The sequence below is a fragment of the Oncorhynchus masou genome, chromosome 14, assembly GCF_036934945.1.
Source record: "Oncorhynchus masou masou isolate Uvic2021 chromosome 14, UVic_Omas_1.1, whole genome shotgun sequence".
Taxonomy (NCBI): domain Eukaryota; kingdom Metazoa; phylum Chordata; class Actinopteri; order Salmoniformes; family Salmonidae; genus Oncorhynchus; species Oncorhynchus masou.
The window spans coordinates 21,516,435-21,529,199 of record NC_088225.1 but is presented as its reverse complement, the minus strand read 5'-3'; the positions used below and the strand labels follow the sequence as shown (position 1 = coordinate 21,529,199).

Here is a 12,765-nt window from a genome sequence, read left to right as displayed (position 1 = left end):
TCCCACCCTCCATACCTCACTCCCACCCCCCATACCTCCCTCCCACCCTCCATACCTCCCCTCCTTCCCTCCACCTCCCTCCCACCCTCCATACCTCCCTCCTTCCCTCCGTACCTCCCTCCCACCCTCCATACCTCCCTCCTTCCCTCCGTACCTCCCTCCCACCCTCCATACCTCCCTCCTTCTCTCCGTACCCCCTCCCTACTCTCCGTACCTCCTTCCCACCCTCCATACCACCCCTTCCCTCCCACCCTCCATACCTCCCTCCCACCCCCCATACCTCCCTCCCACCCTCCATACCTCCCTCCTTCCCTCCGTACCTCCCTCCCACCCTCCATACCTCCCTCCCACCCTCCATACCTCCCTCCCACCCTCCCTCCTTCCCTCCATACCTCCCTCCCACCCTCCGTACCTCCCTCCAACCCTCCGTACCTCCCTCCCACCCTCCATACCTCCCTCCCACCCTCCATACCTCCCTCCCTCCTTCTCTCCGTACCCCCTCCTTCTCTCCGTACCTCCTTCCCATCCTCCATACCACCCCCTTCCCTCCAACCCTCCATACCTCCTTCCCACCCTCCATACCTCCCTCCCACCCTCCATACCTCCCTCCCTCCTTCTCTCCATACCCCCTCCTTCTCTCCGTACCTCCTTCCCATCCTCCATACCACCCCCTTCCCTCCAACCCTCCATACCTCCTTCCCACCCTCCATACCTCCCTCCCACCCTCCATACCTCCTTCCTTCCCTCCGTACCTCCCCCCCTGTATGTCTACTCACAGAGGAAGTCTGAGAGTGGTTCAGGCTGGTCGTAGTGTACTACAGCCACACACATGGTGTTAAGTCCCACCAGACACAGTACACTCCAGTAGAAATACTGGGTCTTCACAATGCGTCGGATGAAGAAACGCAGACGACGCTCCCTCTTATGGAAGTTAGAGCCCTCCAGCTTTGAACTCTTCAGACTGGCCCGCGCAAAGGGAGAACCTGGGAGGAGAGGAGAAGAATGGGAAAAGGAGAGGGGGATAGTAGAGAGGAGAAGAGTGGGAAGAGGAGAGGGGGATAGAGGAGAGGAGAAGAGTGGGAAGAAGAGAGGGGGATGAGTAGAGGATAAGAGTGGGAAGAGGACAGGGGGATGGAGGAGAGGAGAAGAGTAGGAAGAGGATATGGGGATGGAGGAGAGGAGAAGAATGGGAAGAGGAGAGGGGATGGAGGAGAGGAGAAGAGTGGGAAAATGAGAGGGGGATGGGGACAAGAGTGGAGAGAAAAAACACATTTGGTTAGCATGTAACATCTTGTGTGTGCGTGTGCGTGTGTGTGGTGTTTCTTACCCACTGCCAGGTCTCCATTCCCATCCTCTTGGTTAAGGAGATCTGTTTTGTTCTTGTGGTTTTTGATGGTGGGTCTCCTGCGGGTGCCTGAATGGGAAAAATAGAACACAGTGACGCACAACTGCTCACTATAGAACACGCAAACAAACACTGGCACAGAAGCAAAGATGCTACATTTACACTAGTAAAAATGCTACATTTACACTAACAAAGATGCTACATTTACACTAGAAAAGATGCTACATTTACACTAGTAAAGATGCTACATTTACACTAGCAAAGTTGCAACATTTACAATAAGAAAGATGCTACATTCACACTAGCAAATATGCTACATTTACACGAGCAAAGAAGCTACATTTACACTAGGAAAGATGCAACATTTACACTAATAAAAATGCTAAATTTACACTAGCAAAGATGATACATTTAGACTAGTAAAGATGATACCTATACACTAGTAAATATGATACATTTACACTAGCAAAGCTGCAACATTTACAATAGGAAAGATGCGACATTTACACAAGAAAATATTATACATGTACACTAGCAAAGATGCTACATTTATACTAGCAAAGATGCTACATTTACACAAGCAAAGATGCTCTGGTTACACTAGTAAATAGTCTACATTTACTCTTGCAAAAATGCTACATTTACACTAGGAAAGATGCTACATGTGTACTAGTAAAGATGATACATTTACACTAACAATAATGCTACATTTACACAATGTTATATTTTCTCATTGTCCGTCTCTATATACATTCTAACATCATATCTAAGTCACTACACACACACACACACTTGGGTAAATACCGTCAAAGGCATCAGGGTCTTCATCATCTGCTAAGATCACTTCTTCTATAGGAAGGAAAAGTGAAGTAAACAATAACATGGGAATGTATATGGCAATATGTAACATATATAACATAAATATATAACATATATAACATAAATATATAACATATTTAAAATAAATATATAACATATATAAAATAAATATATAACATAAATATAAAGCATATATAACATAAATATATAACATATTTAAAATAAATATATAACATATATAAAATAAATATATAACATACATTTATAACATATTTAACATAAATATATAACATATTTAACATAAATATATAACATATTTAACATAAATATATAACATATATAACATAAATATATAACATATTTAACATAAATGTATAACATATTTAACATAAATGTATAACATATATAACATAAATGTGTAACATATATAGCATAAATGTATAACATATTTAAAATAAATATATAATGTATATAACTTAAATATATAATGTATATAACTTAAATATATAACATATATAACATAAATATATAACATATTTAACATAAATGTATAACATATATAACGTAAATGTATAACATATATAACATAAATATATAACATATTTAAAATAAATATATATTGTATATAACTTAAATATATAACATATATAACATATTTAACATCAATATATAACATATTTAACATAAATGTATAACATATATAACATAAATATATAACATATATAACAATAACACATAACATAAATACATATCATATATAACATAAATATATAACATATATAACATAAATATAGAACATATATAACATAAATATATATAACATATATAAAAGAAATATATAATGTATATAACTTAAATATGTAACATATATAACATAAATGTATAACATATATACCATACATGTATAACATATATAACATAAATATATAACATATTTAACTTACATATATAACATATGTAACATAAATATATAACATAAATAACATAAATATGTAACGTACATAACAAAAATATATAACATAAATATATAACATATATAACATGATTATGTAACATATATAACATAAATCTATAACATATATAACATAAATATATAAAATAAATCTATAACATATATACGATATATAAGATATATTATATCAATATGTAACATATATAACATAAATATGTAACATATATAACATAAATATATAACATATATAACATAAATATGTAACATAGGGTTCCATGTATGTTTTGTGTGTAGTTCTATATGATGATAATGTACCTGCTTTACAAATCCATTCCAGGTATCCATTGAGCTCTCTCTCTATCTGCTGCTGTCTCCTCAGCTTTAGAAACTCACTCCTGTTCTCCACTCGCTCTCTCTCTTTGGCAAACTCCCTGTGGTAGACACACACCCATATCAACACACACATATCAAATGAAACACACATATAGATGTATACAATGACATATACACATACATATTGTATACACACACACGCACACGAAACACACACACACATGCCCCACACACACATGCACATGCGCCCACACACAAACTCTCCCACACACACACATGCGTGCACACACACGCACACACTTACCCAGACAGTACACCCAGGACCAGGTTCAACATGAAGAAAGAGCCGATGATGATGAGGGGAATGAAGTACATCCAGTTCCACGCGCTCCCTGAGGCATCGTTGCTCTGCAAACACACACGCACACACGCACACACACACACACACACACACACACACACACACACACACACACACACACACACACACACACACACACACACACACACACACACACACACACTAATTCATCTTTCCCTTGTTTGACTAGAGAGGTTACACTGAGATGTAGATTTTATAATTTTATAAATCCAAAAAATAGCAGACCATATTTCGACCTTTTCATGAACTGGGACGGGGTCACCACAATATGGGGATGATTAGGACATCGTTTTATACAGTATACTGTCCAGAGTATCTGCCATTTAAACAGTTCAGCTGCACAGAATGTAACGCTCTTCCTCTCTATTTTTCCCTCATCCTTTCTCTCCCTCCCATCCCTCCCCATCCTCCCTCCCCTCCCTCCCTCCCTCCCTCCCTCCCTCCCTCCCTCCCTCCCTCCCTCCCTCCCTCCCTCCCTCCCTCCCCCTCCCTCCCTCCCTCCCCCTCCCCCTCCCTCCCTCCCTCCCTATGTCTGTGGGCGTGGCTGCTGTTGCTCTGTGCTGCAGCTTTTTATCCATTAAACTTTCAGCACTTTCTTCCTCAGCAGCTGCAAGAATAACTCTGGCTGAACAGCCCTGTTAAATATAGAGCAGCACCAACACCGAGTGAGACTGATGGAGGAGAGAGAAGAAGGGAAGCGTGGGGGAAAGGGGAGGGGGTGAAGAGGACGGGAGAAAGGGGGAGGCTGATGGGGGAGAGAGAGAGTGAGTAATTGGGTGTGGTGAGGTGGGGGGAGTAGGAAGATGCGAAGAGGAATGGAGATGGAGAGACAGATTAAGGAAGCAGAGAGAGCGAGGAAAGAGAGATGTGTGGGAAAGGGAAGAGAGGGAAGGGGGAATATTCAATATGGGCCCATATAGACTGCTGTGGATGGGACGACACTCACATTCCCCCACTACCCTCATCCACCTCTCCGTCACCATAGCAACCATTGCCACTGGCAGCAGGGCACTATTCACTGTTTCTTAGGTATGGGCACACAATACAGTATATGTGTAAATGCTATGGTCATATTTGTATAGCAGTGAAACATGTATTATATGACTTGGTGGAAATATACCATGTAATTTACTAGTAAATACCATAGAAATCTAATATCCAGGTTGTAGTAGTCCCACAGATTTAGGATCAGCTTATTCTGCCTCAATTCTAGATTCCTAATTGTCCCTAGAATTTCTAAGCAAACAGCTGGAGGCAGGGCTTTCTCCTATAGAGCTCCATTTTTATGGAATGGTCTGCCTACCCATGTGAGAGACGCAAACTTCCTTAATCTGTCAGTTTGTTATATCTGGAGTACTTCTCCTGTCCTATCCTGTGTCCTGTGTGAATTTAAGTATGCTCTCTCTAATTCTTTCTTTCTCTCTTTCTTTCTCTCTCTCGGAGGACCTGAGCACTAGGACCATGCCTCAGGACTACCTGACATGATGACTCCTTGCTGTCCCCAGTCCACCTCCAGTTACAACTGTTCTGCCTGTGATTATTATTATTTGACCATGCTGGTCATTTATGAACATTTGAATATCTTGGCCATGTTCTATTATAATCTCCACCCGGCACAGCCAGAAGAGGACTGGCCACCCCACATAACCTGGTTCCTCTCTAGGTTTCTTCCTAGGTTTTGGCCTTTCTAGCCACCGTGCTTCTACACCTGCATTGCTTGCTGTTTGGGGTTTTAGGCTGGGTTTCTGTACAGCACTTTGAGATATCCGCTGATGTACGAAGGGCTATATAAATATATTTCATTTGATTTGATTTGAATTTAAACCGAAACCCAAAACGAAAACTGAACCCAATCTCAAACCCAAACCGAAGACTAAACCTGAACCCGATCTCAAACCCCAAACCAATCCTGAATCCAATCCCAAACACAAACACAAAACCAAACCCGATCGATCTCAAGCCAAACCTAAACCTAAAACCAAACCCAAACTCCTGATCTTAAACCCAAAACCAAACCCAATCTTAAATCCTAACCCAACTCTACAGTAACTCACATAATAGTCCAGCTCTTTAACCATAAATTAAATACCATAATACCTCTAATACAGAACCACTGTGATGTGAAGTACCGTAACTCACATAGTAGAGCAGGTCAGTCCATCCCTCCATGGTAATACATTGGAAGACAGTGAGCACGGCAAACAGGATGTTGTCAAACTGGGTGATGCCGTAGTTAGGCCCCAGCCAATACTTTCGACACGTGGTCCCGTTTGGACATAGTCTCGACGGGGCTTCGGTCCCACACGGAACTTCCTCACGAATCTCATCTACAGGGGTACAGACAGTTTGGGGATCAACATGTTATTTAAGAGCTAGATCTTCTTTGATTGATTTTGAAATGACAGTCTTTTGTCACTGATTTAACTGGCATACTGATTGACTGACTGGCGACACTAGCTGACTGACTAACTGGTAGAATGACTGGCAATGACTGGTAGAATGACTGGCAATGACTGGTAGAATGACTGGCATACTGCCTGACTGGTATGCTGACTGGCACATACTGACTGGGTGACTGACTGGCAGACTGCCTGACTGGCAGACTGACTGGTATGCTGACTGGCACATACTGACTAGGTGACTGACTGGCAGACTGCCTGACTGGCAGACTGACTGACTGGTATGCTGACTGGCACATACTGACTGGGTGACTGACTGGCAGACTGCCTGACTGGCAGACTGACTGGTATGCTGACTGGCACATACTGACTGGGTGACTGACTGGCAGACTGCCTGACTGGCAGACTGACTGACTGGTATGCTGACTGGCACATACTGACTAGGTGACTGACTGTCATACTGACTGACTAACTGATTGACTCTCTGACTGGCAGACTGACTAGCAGACTGACTGACTGACTAACTGACTCACTGTCTGACCATCCAACCAACCGACTCACCGACCTTCTGGCTGACCGACCGACTGACCGACCAATCCACCGACTGACCGATTTACCTGTGTGAATGTCGAAGCAGGTAGTATGGAATTTGCCCATGTAGAACTCCAGGCCAATGATAGCGAACATGAGGATGGCGAAGAATAGCAACAGGCCGATCTGCAGCAGTGGAATCATAGCCTTCATGATGGACTTGAGGACCACCTGGAGGCCTAGGGGAGACAGAGAACATTGTTTAACCTGTTGATGCTCTGGGGGCGCAATTTCATTTTTGGATGAAAAACGTTCCCGTTTTAAACAAGATATTTTGTCACAAAAAGATGCTCGACTATGCATATAATTGCTACCGTTCGAAAGAAAACACTCTGACGTGTCCAGAAATACAAAGATCTTCTCTGTGCGTGCCCTAAAACGTGAGCTTCAGGCAAAACCAAGATGAGATGGCATCCAGGAAATGACAAGGATTTTTGAGGCTCTGTTTTTCAAGATCTCCTTATATGGCTGTGAACGCAAGAGGAATTAGTCAGCCCTTTCTGTCGTTTCCCCAAGGTGTCTGCAGCATTGTGACGTATTTGTGGGCAGATCATTGGAAGATTGACCATAACAGACCACATTTACCACGTGTCCGCCCGGTGTCCTGCGCCGAAATTGGTGCGCAAAAGTCACCTGCCAGTATTTTTCCATGGGACACAGAGAGGAAAGCAAGCTTCCACGAACTGCATGTCAATGAAGAGATATGTGAAAAAACACCTTGAGGATTGATTCCAAACAACGTTTGCCATGTTTCGGTCGATATTATGTAGTTAATCCGGAAAAAGTTTCACGTTGTAGGTGACTGCATTTTCGGTTCGTTTCGGTAGCCAGACGCATGTAGAAGGATTTCTCCTACACACAGACGCTTTCAGGAAACACTGCGCATTTGGTATGTGACTGAGACTCTCCTCATTGAAAACATCAGAAGCTCTTCAAAGGTAAATGATTTTATTTATTTGGTTATCTGGTTTTTGTGAAAATGTTGCGTGCTACATGCTACACAAAATGCTATGCTAGCTTTGCATACTCTTACACAAATTAGTCAATTTCTATGGTTCAAAAGCATATTTTGAAAATCTGAGATGACAGTGTTGTTAAGAAAAGGCTAAGCTTGAGAGCAAACGCATTATTTTAATTTTATTTGCGATTTTCAGAAATCGTTAACGTTGCGTTATGCTAATGAGCCTGAGGCTTTAGTCACGATCCCGGATCCGGGATGGGGAGTTTCAAGAGGTTAAGAACAGAAACAACAGACAAAGTCAAAACAAACTCTGACCTACATCCCAAAATCCCTATAAAATGATGTAACTTAATCAGAACTGTCCTCCCCCTCCCCTCCTCTTATGGTATCAGATGAAATAAGACTATTAGGGGTGTAGCTAGTCGTTCTTTCCATCCCACACCCCCATATGTCACTTACTGGGTATCCCAGACACCAGTTTGAGGGGTCTCAGCACACGGACCGCTCTCAGAGTCCGCAAATCGAAGTCCGATCCCACTGTAGACAGAATCCTACAGAGAGAGATGGAGGAGAGAGAGAGGAGGTGGAGAGAGGGAGAGAGGGAGACAGAGGGAAGAGGGAAAATAAAGAGAAGGAATAATTATAGTATTTGAATATTTTTTAGGAACATTTGTCAGCCAATCAATGTGTGTCAGTTGCTGGGGGTTTTAGTGACAGAGAGAGAGAAAGAGCAACCAAATTATGAGAAAACAAAAAGATAAGTACTTGACACAATGGAAAGAATTTACAGAAAAACAGAGAAAACTAGAATGTGATTTGTCCATAAACAGAGAGCACACACTGACCCAAAATTAAGGAAATCTATGTACAGACTCAGTAAGCATAGCCTTGCTATTGAGAAATGCAGCTGAAGACTGACCTGGCACTCAAGAGAAGACAGCCTATGTGCACACTGCCCACAAAATGAGGTGGAAACTGAGCTGCACTTCCTAACCTCCTATCAAATGTATGAGCATATTAGAGGCACATATTTCCCTCAGATTAAACAGCCCCATACAGAACTTGAAAACAAATCCAATTTTAAGAAACCCCCATATCTATTGGGTGAAATATCACAGTGTGCAATCACAGAAGCAAGATTTGTGACCGGTTGCCACAAGAAAAGGGCAACCAGTGAAGAACAAACACCATTGTAAATACAACCTATACTTATGTTTATTTATTTTCCTTTTTGTATTTTAACTATTTGCACCTCATTTTTAACACTGTATATACAGTGAACAAGTATTTGATAAACTGCCGATTTTGCAGGTTTTCCTACTTATAAAGCATGTGGAGGTCTGTAATTTTTTATCATAGGCACACTTGAACTGTGAGAGACGGAATCTAAAACATTTAATTTATTTATTTTAGAGAGAGAAAGGAAGAGAGAGAGAGAGGGAGAGGGGGGAGAGAGAGAGAGAGAGAGTGCGAGAGCAAGAGCGAGAGGGAGAGGGAGAGGGAGAGGGAGAGGGAGAGGGAGAGCGAGAGGGAGAGGGAGAGAGGGAGAGAGAGAGAGGGAGAGAGAGAGAGAGGAGAGAGAGAGAGAGAGAGAGGGAGAGAGAGAGGAGAGAGAGAGAGAGAGAGAGAGGGAGAGCGAGAGGGAGAGAGAGAGAGAGAGAGAGAGAGAGGGGGAGGGAGAGAGAGAGGGGGAGAGCGAGAGAGAGAGGGAGAGCGAGAGAGAGAGAGAGAGAGAGAGAGAGAGAGAGAGAGAGAGAGAGAGAGAGAGAGAGGTAGCACAGGCTGTATGATTGAGAGTTGTTAACTGGTTCATTTGTTACCCATCTTTATTCCTCCTATTTATAAACTCTGTCTGAGAGCCATGGCCACTGCCAACTCATCAGGACTCTATCTGTACCTCACTATACACACACACACACAAACATTTATGCACGCATGCACAGACACATGCACACACACAAACATGCACACACACACACCCACACGCAAAACACACACACATTGTGTAGGAAAAACTGAGAGGGACAGAAAGATAAGTGTGTGTGTGTGTGTTTCTGTGAAGGAGTGTGTGCGTTGGTGAGGAGGAGTGTTTGTGTGTGAAGGAGAGGATGTTCTCTCACGTTGTCCGACTTCCAGTTATCTCTCTGACTGACTACAAAGCTGAACATTCAATAATCAATTAATTGCATTAATTCTTGCACCATGTAATATATTATCAGTTTGAAACAATGCCTGCAGCATGATTAGCTGTTTGTCTCTGGAGCCCCTGAGCCAGGTGCATCAATCCTGCTGTAGGACTCAAACAACTAAAACAAACAAGTCACTCAGAAAAATTGAACATGACTCTAGAGGCATTAAAAAGGGTCATTTCAAAAATAATGAATAATTCGCAAACTGCACATCACTACTCATTAGGTGTCTCTCCCCTCCACATGGACCACTACAACACAGGAGAGTCTCAGGGGCCCACCGTTAGTCTGACAGCACACCTAAACACTAGGGAATGATGATGTGTCAGTGTAATACAATCTGAATGAGACATCGTTGAAAGCCTTCCCACCGAGGCCTGGTGGGGTATCTGGTTGAGGAACAACAGTGAGTCCACAGAGCCCAGTTTAGGAAGCTCTTTGCTTGACGACTAACACACACATTTAGCTTAATAGCTTCACCAGAGAGGCTGGTGTGACTGACTATGTTCTGGAGTTAGCTATCTGCGCTGGGAATGCAGGTAAATCCTATGGGAGTTAGCTATCTGCGCTGGGAACGCAGGTAAATCCTATGGGAGTTAGCTATCTGCGCTAGGAACGCAGGTAAATACTATGGGAGTTAGCTATCTGCGCTAGGAACGCAGGTAAATCCTATGGGAGTTAGCTATCTGCGCTGGGAACGCAGGTAAATCCTATGGGAGTTAGCTATCTGCGCTAGGAACGCAGGTAAATCCTGTTGGAGTTAGCTATCTGCGCTAGGAACGCAGGTAAATCCTATGGAAGTTAGCTATCTGAGCTAGGAATGCATGTAAATCCTATTGGAGTTAGCTATCTGCACTAGGAACGCAGGTAAATCCTATGGGAGTTAGCTATTTGCGCTAGGAACGCAGATAAATCCTATTGGAGTTAGCTATCTACACTAGGAATGCAGGTAAATCCTATGGGAGTTAGCTATCTGCGCTGGGAACGCAGGTAAATCCTATTGGAGTTAGCTATCTGCGCTAGGAATGCAGGTAAATCCTATGGGTGTTAGCTATCTGCGCTAGGAACGCAGGTAAATCCTATTGGAGTTAGCTATCTGCACTAGGAACGCAGGTAAATCCTATGGGAGTTACCTATCTGCGCTAGGAACGCAGATAAATCCTATTGGAGTTAGCTATCTGCACTAGGAACGCAGGTAAATCCTATGGGAGTTAGCTATCTGCTCCTGAGTGGCGCTGCGGTCTAAGGCACTGCATCTCAGTGCTAGAGGCATCACTACAGACCCTGGTTTGATTCCAGGCTGTATCACAACCGGCCGTGATTGGGAGTACCATAGGGCGGTACACAATTGGCCCAGCGTCGTCCGGGTTAGGGTTTGGCCGGGGTAGGCCGTCATTGTAAATACGAATTTGTTCTTAACTGACTTGCCTCGGTAAATTAAGGTTAAATAATATAAAATACATTCTAAAGTTAGCTATCTGTGCTAGAAACACAGGTAAATCCTATGGGAGTTAGCTATCTGTGCTAGGAACACAGGTAAATCCTATGGGAGTTAGCTATCTGTGCTAGAAACACAGGTAAATACTATGGGAGTTAGCTATCTGTGCTAGAAACACAGGTAAATACTATGGGAGTTAGCTATCTGTGCTAGGGACAAAGGTAAATCCTATGGGAGTTAGCTATCTGTGCTAGAAACACAGGTAAATCCTATGGGAGTTAGCTATCTGTGCTAGAAACACAGGTAAATCCTATGGGAGTTAGCTATCTGTGCTAGAAACACAGGTAAATCCTATGGGAGTTAGCTATCTGTGCTAGAAACACAGGTAAATACTATGGGAGTTACTATCTGTGCTACAAGGCAAGTACTTGCTATGGGATTTCAATTCTATATAACTATATTTATCCCCTCAGGGGCAATTAAGCTATCTTCCTGTGCTAGATACATAGAGGGATGCTATGGGAGTTAGAAATCGCTAGCCCTGAAGACAGACGGGGATACAGAGACTGTCCTACCAGAAGAATAGGTAAAGGGAAGTGAGAATGAGGGAAGGAGACAGGGAAGGACGAGGTGCTGGTTTGACAGCCTGGAAGGTTGAAGATTGAAGACAAGGTGGGATATTGGGGTTAAAGTGAGTGATTCACACTGACAAAGCAGGTGTGTGTGTGGAGGGAGAAAAGGTGTGTGTGCGTGTGTCTGTGCGTGTGTCTGTGCGTGTGTCTGCGAGTGTGTATGTAGGGGATAGTATTAACAGTGCTGACAGGAGAGACATCTACTGGGAGTTACTTGCCAATCTGCCTCACAGGAAACTGTCAAGAGTGTATATGTGTGTGTGTGCATGTGTGTGCAAGCAAGAAGACAATGATGATGATGATGATGAAGAAGATGAAGATGGCAGTCTTTCACCAACAGCTCCTCAACCCCACCAGGTCTGTCCACCTTTACAGCATTTATCATCAAAGCAACAAGGCTCATTCACACCGTTTCCACGGTTACTGGGGCCCTTCTCATTCATAACTGTTTCCATGGCAACAGGGACCTTGGCTCCTTGCGAGAATCTTTGCATCACCGTGGTAACCGGGCCAAGGGGAGCTTGATTGATATGTTTTTTCTTTTCTTCTAATATCCTCAGTTGTAAAGTGAAACACACACATGCATGTAATTAATACACATACAAGCGAGCACATACACCCAAAGCACACACACCCCAACAAGCATGCACACACACGCACACATTTATAAGCTGCACGTACATACACTTTCAGCTTGGAACCATTTCAGTGCACATACATTTAT

The 12,765-nt window shown here is 42.9% G+C and overlaps 1 protein-coding gene across 1 annotated transcript in view; it reads right to left on the bottom strand.

Annotated features, from left to right (window-relative positions):
* LOC135554532 (voltage-dependent P/Q-type calcium channel subunit alpha-1A-like) overlaps nucleotides 1-12,765 on the bottom strand; it is a 176,832-nt gene that overhangs the window by 106,937 nt on the left and 57,130 nt on the right. Inside the window, 8 exon segments of the mRNA XM_064986876.1 lie at nucleotides 777-983; nucleotides 1,328-1,414; nucleotides 2,150-2,194; nucleotides 3,432-3,547; nucleotides 3,754-3,857; nucleotides 5,971-6,158; nucleotides 6,848-7,000; nucleotides 8,242-8,333. Coding sequence (XP_064842948.1) covers nucleotides 777-983; nucleotides 1,328-1,414; nucleotides 2,150-2,194; nucleotides 3,432-3,547; nucleotides 3,754-3,857; nucleotides 5,971-6,158; nucleotides 6,848-7,000; nucleotides 8,242-8,333 — 992 coding nt within the window.